The sequence below is a fragment of the Natator depressus genome, chromosome 3 (assembly GCF_965152275.1).
Source record: "Natator depressus isolate rNatDep1 chromosome 3, rNatDep2.hap1, whole genome shotgun sequence".
Classification (NCBI taxonomy): domain Eukaryota; kingdom Metazoa; phylum Chordata; order Testudines; family Cheloniidae; genus Natator; species Natator depressus.
In genome coordinates, this window is record NC_134236.1 from 183726 (window position 1) to 206189 (window position 22464).

General features: G+C 42.8%; 2 protein-coding genes across 4 annotated transcripts in view; one reads left to right on the forward strand and one right to left on the reverse strand.

Annotated features, from left to right (window-relative positions):
- Positions 1-20749, reverse strand: part of GPN1 (GPN-loop GTPase 1) — a 77302-nt gene extending 56553 nt beyond the window's left edge. For all 3 annotated transcript variants that reach the window (XM_074947235.1, XM_074947233.1, XM_074947234.1), the window contains exons 1-8: positions 20608-20749; positions 20387-20480; positions 17500-17539; positions 11463-11529; positions 8156-8193; positions 4169-4247; positions 3971-4065; positions 515-560 (exon numbers count right to left, since the gene is read on the reverse strand). In XM_074947235.1, the coding sequence (XP_074803336.1) occupies positions 515-560; positions 3971-4065; positions 4169-4247; positions 8156-8193; positions 11463-11529; positions 17500-17539; positions 20387-20480; positions 20608-20721 (573 nt within the window). In that variant the 5' untranslated portion in view covers positions 20722-20749. The remainder of the gene's footprint in view (positions 1-514; positions 561-3970; positions 4066-4168; positions 4248-8155; positions 8194-11462; positions 11530-17499; positions 17540-20386; positions 20481-20607) is intronic.
- Positions 20750-20902: 153 nt separating this feature from the next.
- Positions 20903-22464, forward strand: part of ZNF512 (zinc finger protein 512) — a 74517-nt gene continuing 72955 nt past the window's right edge. Inside the window, 1 exon segment of the mRNA XM_074947236.1 lies at positions 20903-21226. Within this exon segment, the coding sequence (XP_074803337.1) occupies positions 21134-21226 (93 nt within the window). The 5' untranslated portion in view covers positions 20903-21133.

Consider the following 22464-nt stretch of genomic DNA (forward strand, 5'->3'; position numbering starts at 1 on the left):
TGTCAGTTACCTTACGGCTGAGCTTAACTGCCTTTACCTTTTCCACATCAAAAATAAGCCTCCTATTCATAGATTTTTAAGAACAGAATCAACCATTAGATTATCTAGTTTGATTTTCTGTATAACACAGGTCACAGAGTTTCACCCAATTACCCTGTATTGAGGCCAAATTGCTTGTGTTTGGCTAAAATAGATCTTCCAGAAATGTATCTAGTTTTGATTTACACACTCCAAGTGACAGAGAATTCACCACATCCCTGCTTTCCAATGGTTAATTGCCCTCACTGTTAAAAATCTGTGCCTTATTTCTAATTAGAATTTATCTGGCTTTGACTTCTGGCCATTGGTTCTTATTATGCCGTTCTCCACTAAATTAGAGCCCTTTAGTAGCCAGTATTCCTCCATCCATCTCCGAGGCAATGATGTCCTTGCTGAGGAGAGGTGATGACACTATTATAAGAGAAGTCTAACAAGCATCTTGTTCGCTTGGACACTGACAATAGATTCTACTTACCTTGTTCATGGCCAAAATAAAAGGTAGTTTTGTTTTGTACAGGATACTGAAAGGAGAGAAGAGGAGCAGTCAGAAAAGTCACGTAGACTTCAATAAGACATAGATTAACATATTTCCACATTAAGCAGGAGGCAGATAGGCCTGCATATAAAAACCAAACCCCAAAACTGTAATTTTAGTAGGAAAGGACACTTTACTCTGACCAAATTAAAGTGTAATCTTTCACTCAGATCACTGAGGACCAAAATAGAAAAAGGAGGTTATAAGCATCTCTCTGCAGAACAGCAATTATCCTGTGTGCATGGCTGAGCTTGACTGATGTTTTCCTATTATTTCAGCTCTACTTGTTATTCACCTTCCTTTTTTATTTTCTTTTTATTTTATTTTGACTCAGGACTTTTATCATGGTTGAGATATTTGTGGATTGACCTATGACCTCAAAATACATACAGACCTGCAGACCCAACTGGACATATTTTTGGATCCATGAACTTTGAGGCACAGTTACTAGAAAGGGGAAGTTCTTTCTTTAGGAATACAGAATTGATAAACTGCATCAGACCTCAGGTCTACCCAGTTTAATATACTGTCTCCAACAGTGGCCAGAACCAGACACTTCAGAGAATGACATAAGAACAGTGCAGCAGGTTTATGTGGAATAATCTATCCCCCATATAAAACATCCTCATCTCTAATAGTTAGAGATTGGCTTAAGACCTGAAACACAAGGTTTAATATCCCTTTCAAAATCTGTATTGTTATAACAAAAATTCTGAATATTCCTTAGCCATACAAATAACCAATCCCTTTTTGAATTTTGTTAAATTCTTAGCCTCAATGACTTCCTCTGGCAGTAAGCTACACAGTTTGATTACATGTTGCATGAAAAAGTAGCCCTGGAGTGGATATCAGCCAGTTGACCTAAAAGACAAACCAGGCGCCCTAATAAGTCTATGGTTCCCATGTAAGATTTGTTTAGCGTTGTCCTTAATGAAATCTGCTTTGTATTCCTGGTTCAGCAACTTCTGTTTACTGTGGTTGTTCGATTTTTATTTCCATTTTAATGTCTTATTTTCAGTCATTATAAGAAAAACTTTTGCAAAAAGGGGAATCTTGCAGCATATTCAGAAAACGGTGGGTGTGACATTTTTTGTACAAAGTATGCCTTGTGAGTATCATTCTAAAAGTCTTAATCTCCTAGACATTAATATCTCGTTGAATTGTATGTGCTATCATTGTATGTGAAGTTATAAAGTTTGGCTACGTATGTGTTACTAAAACATGTTGTGGGGTTGAACACACCCACAAGTAGCCTTTCAGGTAAAACAGTAAAAAGGCCAAACAATGTTAATGGCTTATTAAGGAAATGCACACAAGCACAAGGATTAATCCGGAACTGTGTATAATAAAAACCTCTCAGAGATAGCACTACACAATGGGAACTGTTTGACCCGGGTCACAGCAAAAGAGCTTTCCAACAAGTGAATAAAAGATATAAAAGGGAAAAAACGACATCATAAAGGGACCTCACTCTCCCTACAACAACACAGCTGAAAATATCTGCGAAATAAAGACTAAACAGGGGGAAATGATGATCCCAGGCTAAGGGATTTCTAGCCTGTGTATAAAAACCTGGGAAACCCAAGCTGCAAAGCCAAGGCAGCTTGTGTCTTAAAAATCTGCCAGCCTGTTTATCACTCAGGATAAGAATTTGCTAATTCATATCCTACCTATCCAGTATGTTAAACTCAGTTTGCGGTTTTGTTTATTTACTAGGTAATCTGCTTTGATTGGTTTGCTATCACTTGAAATCTATACTTCTGTAGTTCATAAACTTATTTTATATTTTAATTCAAACCAGTGTGCGTTGAACTAAGGTGTCTTGGGAAAATCTCAGCTTGATTACCACAGGTGTGCATGGTCCTCTTCACATTGAGGGAGAGGCGGACTGGGTGTTAAACCCATATACTGGCCAAATTTGATCAGGGCAGGACGGTCCTGATCTGGGGTCCTAGACTGGAAGGCTGGTGGTTAAAAAGCCTGCATGTGATTGCAGCAAAGTGTGTCCCTACCTGGGTGAATGCTAGTGAAAGTGCAAGCTTGAAGGGCTTTACAACTTGTCACAGCAGCACAGTGTGAGGGGGAGCCCACGCTGATGGGTCAGAGGGCTCAGTGGTACCCCAATTCCAGGTGGCACTCTGGGGGGAAACCCATCACAGTGGGATTCAAGCTCAATCTTTTCCCCACCATACAGGGCCCTCTGTAAAGAACACACTACCATCAGCTCTCAGGAGCTTTCCCCCGGTACTGTTAGCCCCATTTTCCCTGAGGAATGCAGCTTTCTTGATGGGTCATGAAGACAGAGAGTTCTGTCTCTGCTGATGCTTTGTGTGTATAAAAGATCTTCTACACTTTCCACAGTATGCATCCGATGAAGTGAGCTGTAGCTCACGAAAGCTTATGCTCAAATAAACTGGTTAGTCTCTAAGGTGCCACAAGTACTCCTTTTCTTTTTGCGAATACAGACTAACACGGCTGTTACTCTGAAACCTGCACAAACTGAACGTTCCTGTATCTGGAACTAAAGAGGAAGACAACATGGAATTTCAAATAACTCCTCCAGGAGGCGACGAATGTGTGAACTGCTGTGGCTACATACTCCAAGGGGCAACGATGAAGCATCCTGACAAGATGTCAGCAGATGCAACAATTTCTTTGCCACTTTGTCCAAGATTACCAGTAGTACTCAAACATCAATGACCTTGACAAAAAGCAGACCAGATGCCTTTAATGAAAGAACTATTGAGTATCCTGGCTAGCAAACAAAATATTTGTGCCCTCCCACCATTAGCATAGGACTCTTGCCTGGGCTGAGTTTGGAAGAGATCAGTATCTTGATGAAGAGCAGACATTATGACCTCTCAGACTGTACTGATTTCATCAGACACTCGGAGTACATTCTCCAGACCAGAGGAAAAGCTCTGTGTAGCTTGAAAGCTTGTCCCTTCCATCAACAGAAGCTGGTCCAACAAAAGATATTACCTCACCTACCTTGTCTCGCTCATATCATGGGACCAACACAGATATAACAACACTGTAAACAACTGATTTCATATAGCACCTCTCAACCTCTTCAAGAGGTCTCAAATACTGGGGAGAGATATGGGTGGTACTGAGCCTTGTGAAAGTCCACAAGGGATTTTTAGGGGTGAGGAGCAGCTGCTTGTCGGAGTTCTCACAGGTCCTGGTTGAGAAGAATGATTGAATCTGTCAGTGTTGCACTGTTTTCTTTGGGTAAAAACATTGTGAGTGAGATATGAATGGTCAAATCCAATAACTTTGTTCCAATTTAAAGATCTTTTCAAGAAATGTGGGCTCCCTCATTTCTTTGTGAGGATAAGACAGACAGCATTTTGAAAAGATATACATTTGATTTCTGGACCTATGATTTCTTACCTGCAAGCATACAACATGTTAGACATAAAGGTGATAGGATTGGTGCTGCGAGATGTGTCCATCACATAAACGACAACTGAAGGAAAAGTGGAAGCCTGAAAGAACAGGATAAAACAAGTTTTAGTTAAGTAAAACGTGCCATTCTGCAACCACCTACCCCAGCCAGCCTCACTCTGATGTTGTGCAAAAAACACTTACCAGTGCCTCAGTGATGATAGTGCCTGAGGCTGACCAGGTGAACACCTCAATCTGTCCTGGTGTATCAATAAGAACATATCTGTGAAGAAGGCAACCACCACAAACAAAGGAAGAATTAGTCAAAAGTAGGGCTGTCAAATGATTTAAAAAAAATTAATTGTGTGATTAATCACGCTGTTAAACAATAATAGAATGCCATCTATTTAAATACTTTTGGATGTTTTCTACATTTTCAAATATATTAATTTCAATTACAACAGAATACAAAGTGGACAGTGATCACTTTATACAAATATTTGCACTGTAAAAATAAAAAAATAGTATATTTAAATTCACCTAATACAAGTACTGTAGTGCAATCTCTTTATAAAGAAAGTTGAACTTACAAATGTAGAATTATATACAAAAAATAACTGCATTCAAAAATAAAACAACGTAAAACTTGAGAACCTACAAGTCCACTCCGTCCTACTTCAGCCAATCTCTCAGACAAACAAGTTAGGTTACAATTTACAGGAGATAATGCTGCCCATGTCTTGTTTACAATGTCACCTGAAAGTGAGACCAGGTATTAGCATGGCACTGTTGTAGCTGGCATCACAAGATATTTACATGCCAGATGCACTAAAGATTCATATGTCCCTTCATGCTTCAACCACCATTCCAGGAGATATGCGTCCATGCTGATGACAGGTTCTGCTAGATAACAATCCAAAGCACAGCAGACCAACGCATGTTCATTTTCATCATCTGAGTCAGATGCCACCAGCAGAAGGTTGATTTTCTATTTTGGTGGTTCAGGTTCTGTAGTTTCCACATCAGAGTGTTGCTCTTTTAAGACATCTGAAAGCAATCTCCACACCTCGTCCCTCTCAGATTTTGGAAAACACTTCAGATTCTTAAACCTTGGGTCGAGTGCTGTATCTAGCCTTAGAAATCTCACGTTGGTATCTTCTTTGCATTTTGTAAAATCTGCTGTGAAAATGTTCTTAATATGAACATGTGCTAAGTCATCATCGAGACTGCTATAACATGAAATATATGGCAGAATGCCAGTAAAACAGAACAGGAGACATACAATTCTCCCCTAAGCAGTTCAGTCACAAATTTAATTAACACATTTTTTTAACGAGCAGCATTAGCATGGAAGTATGTCCTCTGGAATGGTGGCCGAACACGAAGGGACATATGATTGTTTAGACTATTTGGCACATAAATACCTTGCAAACAAAAGTGCCATGCGAACATAAGAAGCAGTCAGCAGTATCTCCCGTAAATGGAAACAAACTTGTTTGTCTTGGCAATTGACTGAACAAGAAATAGGACCTAGTGGACTTGTAGGCTCTACAGTTTTATATTGTTTTGTTTTGGAGTGCAATTATGTAAACAAAAAAAAAATCTACATTTATAAGTTACACTTTCACGATAAAGAGATTGCACTACAATACTTGTATGAGGTGAACTGAAAAATACTATTTATTTTATCATTTTCACAGTGCAAATATTTATAATAAAAAATAATACAAAGTGAGCACTGTACACTTTGTATTCTGTGTTGTAATAGAAATCAATATATTTGAAAACGTAGAAAAACATCCAAAAATATTCAATAAATGTCAACTGGTATTCTATTGTTTAACAGTGCAATTAATTTTTTTAATCGCCGTTAATTTTTTTGAGTTAATCACATGAGTTAACTGCAATTAATCGACAGCCCTCGTCAAAAGCACAAGCTCCTGGTGATTAGCCTAGCAAAAAGATGGGGACAGCCAGATCATGTGAATTTTTGTTACAGCTCAGGGAGATTTCTCCCAAAGCATTCCAAGACTTAGGGCTTGTCTACACTGGCACATTTCTGCACGGTAAAGCAGTTTTTTCCTCAAACGACCGCTCTGCTCATTGTTTTGAATTCAGCTGCCCTAGAGACCTACTCCCCTCCCCTTTCAAAGCACCGTTTCTCACAGCAACAGTTCTCACAGCTGTTGCGTGCTGATCTGCTCTGGGACACAAAGCAAACCATTAATGTGGAATGCTCTATTGAACACAGAGGGAGGGAGGGAGGCAGGAAGGTGAGTGCATTTGATTGCTGTGCAGAGAGTCCAGGGAGGGAGGCTGGAGCTGATGTCGGGGTTTCCCCTCCCCCAGGACTGGCTGCTTCCTGCTGCTGTCTGAACTTACAAGACAGCATGCTGACACACACTCTGTCCCCCAAAACATCCTGTCTCTCTCCCCACCAACATACACACACTCCCTGTCTCACACTCTCCCCTCTCCTCCCCCACATCCCTTCAGCTGAAAAGAAGCAGGCAATGTAGTAGGATGCCCATGTGTCACGGAGTCACCAGGTGATGCTCTGGAACTACTCCATATGAAGCCAGTCAGGACTCTGGGGGAGCCTCCTCTCTCTGAGCATACTGTCTCCAGGGCAAGAAGCTTACACAGCTTCGACCTTCCTGGGTCTGACCTCGGAGTATTCAGCATCCCCTTTTCACACCGTGTGCTTCCCACAGCAAGTCTGCACCGGTGGTGCTCCTGGGGAAGCCAGAGGGCCCTGCACCCCAACTCTGCAGTCAGACATGTCTCTCAGCAAGGGTAAAACAGAAGGTTTATTCATAGACAGGACCACAGCATAGAACAGAGCTTGTTATTACAAACATCAGTGACTTTCAGCCAAGTCCATCTTGGGAATCCTGGGCCAGATGCCCTGGATTCCCCCTCTTCCAGGTCCCCCAAGCAGATTGCCAGCCTCCAGCCCCTCCTCCTCCTCTCAATTCTCCGGCCAAAGGTGTCACCTGGTTGCACCCCCATCCTGGGTCTCAGGTTACATAGCTGCAAATAGCTGGGCAGTCTCACCTGCCCTGCGGGCCTCAGCAAAATCACACCCAATTCCCACCACCTATCTATTGGTGCAGTACCCAGGGAAACTAAGGTGCACACAGTATTAGTATAGGACAGTAAGACTCACATGCAACACAGCAAGATGAATAAAACCCCACTTCGTCACACCACTGAACAATGGGACTGGGAAACCCGCATCATGTGATGCTGTGCCTGCCCCATGAGGCATTACAAACCCTTCCCAAAGCACCCTGCAGCCAGTTGCACAGTGGGTTAGCTACCACAATGCACTGCTGTCTTTGCCATTGAAAGAGCTGCTAGTGTGGATGCGCTCCAGCATCACAAGGTGCACAGCATGGACACGCAACAGCAGTTCAATTCCAGCGTTTTATTAAAAGTGGTGTAACTTGTGGCACAAGAAACTTGCCAGTGTAGACATACCCTTAGGAAAGGACCTGAAAAATCTCCTGCACTGAAGGTGCCAGCAAACGGTCATTACTGTTCTCTGCAGATTACATTTAAATGATAGAGTCAAAAGCATCAACATAACAGGTACTTAGACTGTAAACTCTTTAGAACAAAAACTGATTCCCTATGTTTACACATCATGTAGAACAATGGAGCTTATATGAATTGTATTAAGGGAGCTTTGCAATCAACAGACCCCTTCTCTAACAACTTCAAACTGTTAGCATTTGGACTATATCACAGAGGACATTAATTTAATTATCCATCAAATTCCAAGTCTTTTGTTTAGATATCATCAATATTGAGGGTAAGGGAAAACCAACAAGCAGGTGGCACTGAACCTCCCCCATCCCATGGACCTTACAGAAGAAAAAAGATAAAATTACCAGTCTTGTACTGGGAAAGCACAAGAGAAGTGTAAGACCAGGAGAATGAGTCTCCGAATTATTCTGCTCTGGTTACTAGAAGCTTATGGTTCTTTTTCAAGCTGTAGCTCTTTTCTCAAGCACGACACACCTAAGTAGCAGACAGTTCCTACACCTGGATATATACAAATCCTTCACAGCACAAGACTGATAATTTCAGACAGCTTTCCTCAAGTAAAGACCCTGTACTGGAACTCTTTCAAGTGGCTTTCCTAGAGGGATTTCAGAATAGTATATTCTTTTGGAATTTACTCACTGAGATGTGTTCTGCCGCTTTTCAATAAACTTCATCACCTGATTGGAAAGAAAAGGAATCAATAATAGGCTTTTAATTTAGATCCAGTACAAAGCAAAGACTATGCTCTTTATTCAGAGATAAGCTTTAACTTCAAATTAAGTTGTTTTGACTATATATGTACACCAAGGAATGCTAAAGTTAAAAACCCAAGCATTTAAAAAATATAGAAATTAACTGTTAAGAGAAAGTGGATAAGTACTCAACCATTGCATAACTAAAATCAACCTTAACTCTGCCCATATCATAATTAGAGACATTATACAAGGAAGGCAATCATTTCCCACTCTTCATTAAGAGTCTCATCCTGTGTGATGTGGTTTGGTTCAATGCCTCATTGAAGGTCCTCAGCATTTCACTAGATCAGGTCCTGTGATTCCAGATGGAAGCCAGTTTTCAAGTATCATTAGACAGAGCTAGCAAGTCTCCATATACAAGCATCAGATGCCCAGAAATCAGAGCACATACATGAAAAGGACAGAAAGCAGAATGGTGTCAAAGCAGAACACATAATATCAAAGACAAGTATGTATGAAAATTACACAATTGATGTTCTGTGGTGTGCATTTTCTATACTCTACACACAACGAGAAGCTGGCATCTCTCTGGGAGTAGAGCTAAGGCAGACTGGCTACTTTACCATGGAACCTCCAAATTTTCAAAAGTTTGCGTTTCTTGTATCTTTAGTCTTAACTCTGAATATCCTGGGTTTCTACATGTTAGAGTTAAAACGTACCCAACATTCTGGAAAGTTAATAAACTCAAACCACTAATATATGCCTGCAAACTTAACCTCATCTTAAAGAAGTTCATTGTGATATAGCAACATCTTAAATATCTTTAACTTAAAGGTAGTATTTTGTTGGAGGTTTTTTAAAAAAATAAATAAATAAAATAAAAAATTCAAGGCTTAGGAGTGCTACCATATCCTGGCTATTGCTACATATTACAGCCCTACGGAAGCTAATAAGAACATAAGAATGGCCATACTGGGTCAGACCAAAGATCCATCCAGCCCAGTATCCTGTCTACCGACAGTGACCAACGCCAGGTGCCCCAGAGGGAGTGAACCTAACAGGTAATGATCAAGTGATCTCTCTCTTGACATCCATCTCCACCCTCTGACAAACAGAGGCTACGGACACCATTCCTTACCCATCCTGGCTAATAGCGATTAATGGACTTAACCTCCATGAATTTATCTAGTTCTCTTTTAAACCCTGTTATAGTCCTAGCCTTCACAACCTCCTCAGGCAAGGAGTTCCACAGGTTGACTGTGCTCTGAGTGAAGAAGAACTTCCTTTTGTTTTAAACCTGCTGCCCATTAATTTCATTTGGTGGCCTCTAGTTCTTATATTATGGGAACAAGTAAATAACTTTTCCTTATTCCCTTTCTCCACACCACTCATGATTTTATAGACCTCTATCATATCCCCCCTTAGTCTCCTCTTTTCCACGCTGAAAAGTCCTAGCCTCTTTAATCTCTCCTCATATGGGGCCCGTTCCAAACCCCTAATCATTTTAGTTGCTCTTCTCTGAACTTTTTCTAATGCCAGCATATCTTTTTTGATATAAGGAGATCACATTTGTACACAGTATTCAAGATGTGGGTGTATCATGGATTTATATAAGGGCAATAAGATATTCTCGGTCTTATTCTCTATCCCTTTTTAAATTATTCCTAACATCCCATTTGCTTTTTTGACAGCTGCTGCACACTGGAGAACTATCCATGATGACTCCAAGATCTTTTTTCTGATTAGTTGAGGCTAAATTAGCCCCCATCATATTGTATGTATAGTTGGGGTTATTTTTTTCCCATGTGCGTTACTTTACATTTATCCACATTAAATTTCATTTCCCATTTTGTTGCCCAATCACTTAGTTTTGTGAGATCTTTTTGAAGTTCTTCACAGTCTGCTTTGGTCTTAACTATCTTGAGCAGTTTAGTATCATCTGCAAACTTTGCCACCTCACTGTTTACCTCTTTCTCCAGATCATTTATGAATAGGTTGAATAGGATTGGTCGTAGGACTGACCCTTGGGGAACACCACTAGTTACCCCTCTCCATTCCGAAAATTTACCATTTATTCCTACCCTTTGTTCCCTGTCTTTTAACCAGTTCTCAATCCATGAAAGGATCTTCCCTCTTATCCCATGACAACTTAATTTACGTAAGAGCTTTTGGTGAGGGACTTTGTCAAAGGCTTTCTGGAAATCTAAGTACCCCCCTTGTCCACATGTTTGTTGACCCCGTCAAAGAACTCTAATAGATTAGTAAGACATGATTTCCCTTTACAGAAACCATGTTGACTTTTGCTAATGAGCTGCAGTTTCCCCAGTTTTCCTCTGCTTCATATTGCTTTGTAGAATTTATATACAAACTGCAGTGTTCTCATTTCTCCTCTGTTTTTCTTACTCTGCATAGGATTTATGATGTACTTGTCAAACCATGCAAACTTCATACGGCAACTATCTTGTTACTAAACTATGTTCCAGATATTAATCATGTTTAACTGTATTACTGTAAACATTCAAAACGTCACATTGTTTTAGCTATAGGATTCAAAGACGATTCAAGGAAAATTTTGAAAATGGCAGAATTTTTAAGCAAACTTAAAAATGGTTAGGTGAATTGCCTTCAAACATCCAAAAAAATAATTTAAGAAGGAAACACGCACAAAAATACATTTCCCAAGCAATGTTACAAGATAAGAAAATACAGGGCTTAGACTGTCTGCTACTCTGTTTGTACAGTGCCTAGCATTATGAGCTCCCATTCTTGGTTGGTACTTTGGCACTACCATAATAAACATGATTAACAACAACAACAATCAGGGGACATGGCTGCAAACACAACTATTATCTCTCCATAACGTTTTCCCCGCTCACTTTAAACCAGGTCATCAGAAGTTAGGGAGAAACACATCGCTGCAGTATTGCTGCTTTCTATTTGCCAAGTGGAGCGGGCAGAGGTGCCAGTTGTTTGCTCCCTTCCAGTCTGTATCCCTCAGACATTTTAGTCTCACAGCAGCAAATCCCTGGATCAAACTCAATTTAATAGATATGTGGTTCAATGCAGCAGACTGCACTTACCCTGCCTCAAAGCAATTACTTTTTACTGCAGTTTCTAACTTCTCTTCTCAGTGAAACCATGCCCTCTGCAATTCCACATCTGGAAGAGTGTGAAACTGGCTTGTAAATTACATGCTGCCTCTTACTAACATACAGCACAGCCTCATATAATAAGAACAAAGAGCTTGGTACCTGATCAAATCTTGTGGCAAAGAGATTGAGAGAAGTCACTATTCCACCATTTGGGCCCAGACCATATCTGCACACACAGCTCAGAAAAGCAGAAGGTAATAGAAATGTTAATAGGCTTTTTTCCCAAACCTGGTACTACTTGTTTGTTTACACAGTCCAAGAATATGCCAGACACCTAAACGTAACAAGTAAGAGAAAAAGCCCCTGCCTTGGAGAGTTTACAATCTAATTTCCTAGGTGATGTAACCAAATAAACAATAGGAAAGGACAGTGTTTTCATCAGTACATTGTAAAGAACTTTACATCATTACCCCATTTTTCATATGGGAAACTGAGACACAGAGCAGTGAAGTGACTTGCCCAACATCACCCAGCAGGCCAGGAACTGTCCCAGTCCAGTGGTCTCTTCACTAGGCTACACACTTGCTTTGCGTTTCTGTAGCAGGGTGCTGGTGCAAAAGCACCTAATTAGCCCCTGCACAGTCAGCTCCAATCAGGGGAAACAGATTGGGGCTGATGGAAAAGGCCTGATGCCGGCCTGAGGATTGGCAACACCTGCTGGCCTGACAAACCAAGGGCTATAAAGACTGGGAGGGAGCCAGAAGGCAGGGAGCAGCCAGGGAGAAGTCAGCCAGGGAGGGAACTGGAGGCCTCGTAGCTGAAGGCTGGCTCTGCCTGTAAAGGAGATTAATCCTGCAAAACTTGTACATAGATGGACACTGGTGGTGGGACGAAGTTAAGTTAATAAAGACACGGGTGTTGCACAGCCCTGAAGCCTCTCTGAGCCTTACTGGGAGGGCAAGCGGGCCGCAGGAAGAGGGGCGGGTCATGCACCCTGTTACAGTTTCCTAACCACTCTTCTGTCCATTTTGTTACAGTGGAATGGGGACAACAGCCATGCTTAGAAATGTTTGAAGTGTGTAGCTGCTAACAGGGTCAGTCAGAGAAATCTTGTACATGGTCTATGTCCCAAAATCTTAACAGTTGTTACATCATTGTTACAGTAATTTTAAGCATTAAAAATCCAAAGTCTCTCTCCTTCTCCAAGCTCTTCCCAACCATTTCCTGAAACATTTTGCCTTCCCATTGGTTCCAGCTCACTCTGCCCTTCCCATGTCATTAAGCCATTAATTAAAGCTGCAGAAGCCATTACCATGCAAGAAGTTCCTCCTTGGAGCCGACAGGAACCCCTGTCTCATTCTTCCCCAGGTTCCTTCCAAGTGGGCCACCTCCCCACCCTCTCCCGAGCCCCTCAACTCTTCCCATTCCACCTATCCCCATTTATGCCCTTCCCCCCAAACCTTTCCCCCATTCCTTCTCCCAACAAGCATCCATAGGTCTTTTTTCCATTCATATATACTTTGATTACATTCCCCCCCAAATGAAAAAAAAAAAAACCCTGAAAGAATTAGATTTTAGCAAAATGTCTTCAGATCTTTGAGTTTTCTGGCCTAGACTGAACTCAAATTGACACTGGCTGAGTGTGCTGGGATCAAAGACTACTGCTTATTCTTTTGAGGTGCAGTGAAATTTTCCTTGCTTCAAACTCCTTTTGCTCCTCGGTCCACGTATGTTCAGCATAATCCATTTAGTTCATGAGCATTAGGCACATGCCTACAATGAGATATAAATGCTCTGATTTTTTGGTCCCCCAAAAGGCTACGGGTATCATGCACTTGGCAGAGGTAACTCCTGAGTGACTGAGACCCTGGTGTTATGATCTCAGCCCTAGTTTGATCCTTATCTGTACACAAAAATACAATGGCAGAATTCATGAACCCTAAAATCTGTTTTTGGTCTTTTTGGGTGGGAGGGAAGCTGTAGGTGAGGAACCGCTTTGTGAAATGACCAAAAATCTGGATCACTAACCCTGTCCCACGCCCCCATGAGGCACAAAAATGTTCAAGGCTATTCAAGTAATTGTGCAGATTTTAGAGCACTTGAGAGTCAAACTTCAAACTGAAAGCTAGTATAAAAGTTAACTATAGCAGACCGGGCAGTCCGCTATACTGTACGCTACAAGCACTAACTCTAACTCATCGATACCTACACTATTTCATAACACCATTCTTCCCAGAGATCAAATATCCATAATAAAAGATCAGGCAAATAATAAAAAGCCCATCAAGTCAGGTGTTCAGTCTCCAGCAGTGGTCAATGTTGGATGCTGTAGAGACAGCTATAACCCTCTCCTTGCACCTAAATCCCAATTTCCATCTGAAGAACATAACATAAAAACGGCCAGACTGGGTCAGACCAAAGGTCCATCTAGCCCAGTATCCTGTCTTCCCACAGTGGCCAATGCCAGGTGCCCCAGAGGGAATGAACAGAACAAACAATCATCAAGTGATCCATCCCCTGTCGCTCATTCCCAGCTTTTAGCAAACAGAGGCTAGGGACACCATCCCTGCCTATCCTGGCTAATAGCCATTGATGGACCTATCCTCCACGAAGTTATCTAATTCTCTGTTATAGCCTTGGCCTACATCCTCTGGCAAGGAGTTCCACAGGTAGACTGTGTGTTTGTGAAAAAATACTTCCTTTTGTTTTAAGCCTGTGGCCTATTAATTTCATTTGGTGACCCAAGTTCTTGTGTTATGAGAAGCAAATAACATTCCTTATTTACTTTCTCCAAAATAGTCATGATTTTATAGACATCTATCATATCCCCCCTTACTCATCTCTTTTCCAAGATGAAAAGTCCCATTCTTATTAATCTCTCCTCATATGGAAGCCGTTCCATACCCCTAATAATTGTTTTTGCCCTTTTCTAAACCTTTTCCAATTCCAATATATCTTTTATGAGATGGGATGACCACATCTGCCCACAGTATTCAAGATGTGGGTGTACCATGGATTTATATAGAGGCAATATGATATTTTCTGTCCTATTATCTATCCCTTTCTTAATGATTCCCAACATTCTGTTCACTTTTTTGACTGTCGCTGCACATTGAGAGGAGGTTTTCAGAACTATCCACAACCCCAAGATCTCTTTCTTGAGTGGTAACAGCTAATTTAGAACCCCTCATTTTATATGTATAGTTGGGATTATGTTTTCCAAAGTGCATTACTTTGCATTTATCAACACTGAATTTCATCTGCCATTTTGTTGCCCGGTCACCCAGTTTTGTGAAAACCTTTTGTAGCTCTTTGCAGTCTGCTTGGGACTTAACTATCCTGAGTAGTTTTGTATCATCTGCAAATTTTGCCACCTCACTGTTTACCCCTTTTTCCAGATAATTTTATGAATATTTTGAATAGGACTGATCCCCGTACAGACCCCTGGGGGACACCATTATTTACCTCTCTCCACTCGGAAAACTGATAATTCATTCCTACCCTTTGTTTCATATCTTTTAAATCAGTTACTAATCCATGAGAGGACCTCCCTCTTATCCCAAGACAGCTTACTTTGTTTAAGAGCCTTTGGTGAGGGACCTTGTCAAAGGCTTTCTGAAAATCTAAGTACACTATATCCACTGGATCCCCCTTGTCCACATGCTTGTTGACACCCTCAAAAAATTCTAATATATTGGTGTGGCATGATTTCCTTTTACAAAAACCATGTTGACTCTTCCCAAACAAAAATGTTCATCTATGTCTGACAATTTTGTTCTTCACTATAGTTTCAACCAGTTTGCCCAGGGGGGCGGGAGAGAGCCACAGATGTTTGGGGAGGGAGGGGAGGGACCAGGCCGGGTGGCATAGGACCCCCGTTGGTGCTGGGAGTGGGGAAGGGGGAATGGACTGGCAGGGGCTTCCTACGCGGCTCCACATCCCTGCAGCTCCTAGGCAGCAGAGGGAGCAGGGCAGGAGCTCCACTATTCCCACAAAAAGCACCAGCTGCGGCAGATCCCATTGGCTGGGAACCGCAGCCAATGGGTGCTGCAGGGGCGGAGCCTGCAGATGTGGACAGCATAGAGATCCCCCCCAAGCCCTCCATTGCCTAGGAGCTGCAGGGGGGCCATGTCAGTGGGAGTTAGGGAGCCCCTGACCCCGAGGTAAGCGTCCTGTCCCCCCGCAGCCTCCAACCCCCTGCTCCTAGCTCTGAGTCCCCTCCCACACACCCAGACTGCTGCTGCTGGCCCAGGGGCAGCCCCTGAACCAGCACCAGCTGCTGCATCAGTCACAGAATCCGTGACAGACTCGCAGCCTTTGTCATTGCTAGTTATTTGGTACAGAAGATGATTTAAATGATAGGTTACAAACTACAGTTAGTAGTTCTGCAATTTTACATTTGAGTTCCTTCAGAACTCTTGGTGAATACCATCTCATCCTGGTGATTTATTACTGTTTAGTTTACCAATTTGTTCCAAACCCTCCTCTAATGACACCTCAACCTGGGACACTTCCTCAGATTTGTCATCTAAAGAGAATGGCTCAGCTTTGGGAATCTCCCACAAATCCTCAGCTGTGAAGACAAATGCAAAGAATTCATTTAGTTTCTCCACAATAGCCTTATCTTCCTTGAGTGCTCCTTTAGCCTCTTGATTGTCCAATGGCCCCACTGGTTTTTTAGCAGGCTTCCTGCTAAAAGTAAAATTTTGCTATTACTTTTTGAGTCTTTGGCTAGCTGTTTTTCAAATTCTTTTTTGGCCTTCCAAATTATATTTTTACACTTCATTTGCCAGAATTTATGCTCCTTTCTATTTTCCTCACTAGGATTTAACTTCCACTTTTTAAAGGATGCCTTTTTGTCTCTCACTGCTTCTTTTACTTTGTTGTTTAGTCATGGTGGCACTTTTTTGGTTCTCTTACTACATTTTTTAATTTGGAGTATACATTTAAATTGAGTCTCTATTATGGTGTCTTTAAAATGTTTCTATGCAGCTTGCAGGGATTTCACTTTTGGCACCGTACCTTTTAATTTCTGTTTCACTAACTTCTTCATTTTTGTGTAGTCCCCCTTTCTGAAATTAAATCTTAATCACTAACCACATACCCCACCAAAACTACTAGTCACACCTAAACAATAGCTAGGAGTCTAACCTCAAGTACTTGTTATCCACACATGCACTATGTACAAATGTTAAATAATCCACATCAAAAGCCTTGCTTCATTTTCATTTATGAAAGCCAGACTTTCATATTCTTACCAGGGTGCCAGCTCTGGACCCTGCACAGGGACTCCGTCTTTTACATCAACTATTGACCAGTGGGAGAGAAATCTGAAGCCCTCTCCACACTTTCCATTCTTGTTTCTGGAAAGAAGCAGCTGTTTTACCTCTTCCCAAACACCCCTTCAGATCAGGCCACTGTGGTACTGCAGGGGCACTCTCTCCCCTCCATACTCTAGTTTTAATTCCTCCTTCCAAGCAAATAGCTCCACTCGTGTTAATTTCACTCTGCTGCTGCTGCTTGAAAAAAATCACTGCACTGCAAGAGACTCTAGAACCGTGGCCTAAACATTCAAGAAGATAGCAGCGTTTCAGCCTATGTTCCGTAAACAATATGGAAAGTTACTCTTCTAAACTACAAGGGATAGAAACTTCTTTAAAAAACCCACTGCTTAAATCCTGCAAAAATTGATCCTTTAGTCTCCCTCACTATGGAGAAGTAGGAGGGTGTTTGGTGGGGGTTGTTTTTTTTCCCTTGGACACACAGAATTGGGTTTGCAGGCTGGCATGACCAAAGAAGCGAATACCTGCTCCTATCCCTGTTGCTTTTGAGAGGGCAGAGAACTGACTGGGCATAAAATGTAAATCTTCATTCCCCAAACACTACAACAGTAGGGCTGTGGCAGACATTACTACAGGAAGGAAACAAATGATCTAAGTGGCATGATGGCCTTATTACACATTTTCATTCTAACTTCACATCCCAGGAGCAGCCAACAAGCAAACCAAAGCCCTCATTTTCCAACCTACCCAGCCCAACCAGTATCCTGTGTTAAATTCTCACGGTCTCTGGCTACATTTTACCCATGAGCAACCCCAAACCAATCCTCTCTGTTTTCCCCAGTGTACAGAGATGGTCGTCTGTGTCTGTAGGAGTTGAATATGCAGAGGTGATCTTAAGCAAAGGAAAAGGATACTGTTTCATGACTTCTTTGTACTTCACTGTGTCTCTGATATCTAGAAAAGAATAAAGTGATAAAGTAACAACTGAATAAATTATAATAATGTGATGAGAGGGGAAAGACAGCTCTCCAGGTGTAAGCATTCCCCCTCCCCTCCCTGCCTCAATGAAGGAAGCCAGTACATGTAGGACTAGTTTCACAGAGGACTTTAATGCTTCATCGACACTAGCCACCCCCACCATACTTGTAAAACGTCACATTGTAAACTATTTGGAGGTCTCGTGTATCATGTTTGACAATGACCGTTTGGATTAGATTTGCTTTCAGCAGGGCTAGATCCAAATACGATGGTGAACAGAACATGTGCATTTATCTGAACAGTGAAGAATCCAACACTCTTGACGGCTGTAAAGCGGGATTCTCATACTTCATTGCACCATGACCCCCTTCTGACAACAAAAACTACTGCACAAACCCAGGAGGAGGAACTGAAGCTTGAGCCCAACCCAAGTTCCACACCCACCCCTGTGGGGGTGAGGGGCAAAGCCCAGAGGCTTCAGCCCCAGTCAGGGGGACTGTAACCTGAGCCCCAGTGCCAAGGGCTGAAGTCCTCGAGTTTTGGCTTCAGCCCCGGGCAGTGGGACTTGGGCTTCGGCTTTAGCCCTGGACCCCGGAAAGTCTAAGCCAGTCCTGATGACCCCATTAAAACGGGGTCCCGACCCACAGTTTGAGAACCGCTGCTGTAAAGCAATAATTTATAGTTCTCTACAGCACTGTTTGCTTGTAATCCTCTAAATCCACCCCTCATCTAGCACTGCAAATACTTCACTATCAACACTCCCTCCCATTGCCCACTGTGTTTCTCACTCTCGTTTTCTAGCCTTTCATTTTTCAGCCACCCACCATCCACCCCTCTGTACTCTCCAGTTCACATTCTTTTGTTACCACAGTATCATCCCCTTCCCATTTCACAGAAATATAGGAATTACCAGGATGGATCAGACCAGTAGTTTATTTTAGTCCAGTCACCCACATCTGCCTGTAGTCAATACCGGATACTTTACAGAAAGATGCATGACACCCCATAGTTGACAGTTATGGAATAATATGCACAAGGGGAAGTTTCTTCCTAACCTCAGACAGCTGGTGGTTGTTTTATGCCCTGAAGTAAGAAAGTTTCCATCCCTTTTTAGTCCTAGTGTGATTTTGAATGTGCAAATTATTCATATAGATATAATTCTTTTTTGAATGAATCCTAATCTATTAGCCTCAATAATATTTTGTGTCAAAGAGTTTATGTGCTGTGCAGAAAGTAAAAATTAAACCCCAAGAGCCACCCAAAAATTTACTTTTTAAATAAGTAAATACGATACAACACAATTGGTCAAGACACATCTATCTAAGCAGCCACTTGCTTTCACTGGAACCATGGGCATCCTTCCCCCACCCACCTAAACTTTTGATTTTTTTTTCTTTCATAACTTATGTGGTTTTTTTGGTTCACTTAAATCTATTTAGATTTTAAATTCTTCAGGCCAGCAACATCAATTATCTCTCTGGAAGGTGCCTGCCCAGTTCTGAGTGCTACGGAAACAACATGTAGTCCATATGCCTAAGCTAGAACATGGTTGTTCCCAGTGATTAAAACAGACTGAAATAGAAGACAGAGCTGTTATGTAGCATTCCCTTACCCGAACCAGGAAAAGGAAGTCTGAAAGCTTCACTCCCTTACACTGTAGAGGGCAACCTGGGACTAAAGCATCCTCCAATGCTCTGTTTAATCCAATCTGAATATCACAAATGAAGGGCATCCCAAACTGAAATAACCTCCACTTATCGAGTGCTTCTTGATGGGCAGTTTATATTTTTTACTTTTCCAGTTTCAAAGTTGAAAATCTTGTTCACTCATTTGTCCCCTTCTGCAATTTCTTTGCACTTCCTTGCACACCAACCCTTAAAAATAGAATGCTCTTCTCTAAACTATTCTGAAAGGCTATTAGTCTTGTCCTTCAGCTTCCTCCCTCAAGACTCCTTCTGTGATGCACAAAGGAAGTCACAAATTGAAAATGGCTAAACTAAGTGGCAACTGCCGATCTCTTTTATTTATAAATAAAAGAGAAAGCTTTCAAATGCTTCAGAACCACCTCATATTACTACTACTTTTGTCCTTCATTCCTCATTCTCTCCATTGTTTGTTACAGCTTCTTCCAAATTAGACAGCAAACTTTCCAAATCAGGGGCTGTTTACCTGAGCATCTGTACTATGCCCAGAACAATGGGGCTCCAATCCTGACTCAAGCCCTTAGTTGCTTGTGCAATGCAAAAAAATAAACCCTTTTCTCCCTAGTTATACCGCATTAGTCTACCCTAAATAAACTCCCACATTAGCATTCAGACTCTTCCAACAACCCACCTAGCCAACTACCTCACAGCATCCAACTTCCCATTTCTGAACAAAGATATACAGAAACTACGAACGTATTGAGAATACAGTGAATTGCACATCTAGTAAGTTTTGTATCTATGATTTTAAAGGGAAACTAGCAAAACCCAGTATTCATCACAACCTGCCTACAACCCAGAGCCCTCTCAATCAGGACCAGGCACAGAGACAGCACTACTAGATAAATCTTTCATGGGTAAGGGAAAAAGAGAAATAGCTCATTCTGCTCAACCCTCAACTGCATGTGACATTATGAACTGGGAGGTGTGAGACTTGCCTTAGAAACGTGACTGGGATGAACAAATAGGCTTAGTAGTCAGAGGAGTCTGTATATTAAACCACCAGTTATCTGCTCTGACTCAGCACTTCCTATAACAGGGTTGCATGAAAGGGCATCAACAGAGATTGACAAAAGCGCATCTGCCCCAGGAGCCAGAGCGCGCAGCGCGAGCTACTCACCGATGTTGGCTGCAAAAGGCAGCTCGCGCACAGCAGGGTCCAGGTTGACGACATAGGGCGGGGAATTCTGGCTGTGCAAATGGGCCGTGAGCCTCTGAGGAGGAGGAAGAGGAGGAGAGGGAGAGATCAAAGGACAGGAGAGACCTTGCTTCCCCGCCCCCCTCAGCCCCCTGCCCCCCGGCCCGGGAGCGGGGCCCCTACCCCGGCTCTAAGCTCATCACCTGCACCAGGGTGGTTTTCCCAGAGCCCGCCATGCCCAGCACCAGCACGCACACCGGCGGGGCGCAAGACTCCGAGCCGGCTCCCGCCACCGCCTGCTCCGCCGCCGCCGCCATCTTGCTAACACCGCTTCCGCTTCCGGGACAGATCGAACAGCGCTTCCGGTCCGCCCGCTCCGCCGCCGCCATCTTGCTAACGCCGCTTCCGCTTCCGCTTCCGGAACAGATCGAACAGCGCTTCGGGCGGGGGCGTGACTCACTCCCAGGCTCTGCTTGTCGACAAGGGCTCCCCGCCGCCCCGGCAGTGCCCAGCGCCCCCGCCTTTCTCCCACGAGCCTCCCGGCGCGGCCGCGCGGGCCCGCAGAACCGCCTGTCGCCTCCCAGCGCAACAGCCTGCGGCGGGATGGGGGGCCGCGGGCGCCCGGCGTGAGCGACGGTTAACGTGGCCGTGTGGGAGCCCAGCACGAAGAGAGCTTCGTGTCTTCGGGGCAGCGGCGAGAATACAGCTGTGGGGTCACCCCTCCAGCGGATGCCCGAGCAGCGGGGCCTTGACTGCAAGGGGGTCCGGTGGCTTTACTGGCCACCAGTGATTGCTGCCTGCGGAAAGAGAGAAGACGGGAAGGTGAGATTGGGGAAGGGGAAGAAAGCAGACGTGAGAGGAAAGGGAAGGAGGAGTTCCATGAAAGATCGGGGAGGAGAGGAGTCAGCGCAGAAAGGGGAGAGAAGGATACGTTCATTCAAAGAGTCTAAGACCAAGAGGGATCCTTGTGATCATCTACATAAGAACGGCCATACGGGGTCAGACTGATGGTCCATCTAGAGCAGTACCCTGTCTTCGGCGGATGCCCATGCCCACTGCCAGACGCTTCAGAGGGAGTGAACAGAATAGGGCAATGTATTCAGTGACCCTATTATCCAGTCCCTGCTTCTAGCGGTCAGAGGTTTAGGGACACCCAGAGCATGGATTACATCCTTTATCATCTTGGCTAGTAGCCACGGTTGGACCGATCCTCTATAACTTATCTATTTTTTTTTTAAACTCAGTTATACTTTTGCCCTTCACAGCATCTCCTGGCAATGAGTTCCACAGGTTGACTGTGTGTTGTGTAAAGAAGTACTTCCATTTGTTTTAACCCAGCCTATTCATTTCATTGGGTGACACCTGGTTCTTGTTTTATGTGAATGGGTAAATAACACGTCCTTATTTACTTTCTCCACACCATTCCTGCTTTTACAAAGCTCTATAATATATCACCTCAGTCATCTCTTTTCCAAGCTGAACAGTCCAAGTTTTTTTAATCCCTCCTCGTATAGAAGCTGATCTATGCTCCTAATCGTTTTTGTTGCCCTTCTCTGTACTTTTTCCAATTCTAATATATCTTTTTTGAGATGAGGCGAACAGAACTGCATGCCTTATTCAAGGTGTGGGAGCACAGTGATTTATATAGTGGCATTATGATATTTTCTGGCTTGTTATCTCTTTCCTAATGGTTTCTAGGATTCTGTTAGATTTTTTGACTACCATTGCACATTGAGCAGATGTTTTCAGAGAACTATCATAAATAACTCCAAGATCTTTCCCCTGGGTGGTAACAACTCATTTAGACCCCATAATTTTGTATGTATAATTGAGATTGTTTTCCAATGTGCATTACTTTGCATTTATGAATATTGAATTTAATCTGCCATTTTCTTGCCCAGTCACCCAGTTTTGTGAGATCCCTTTCTAACTCTTCACAGTCTGCTTTGGACTTAACTTGTTAAAAATGTACACCTTATTTCCAGTCTGAACTTGTTTATCTTTAACGTCCGGCCATTAGATCATGGTATGCCTTTCTCTGATAGACTGAAGAGCCCATT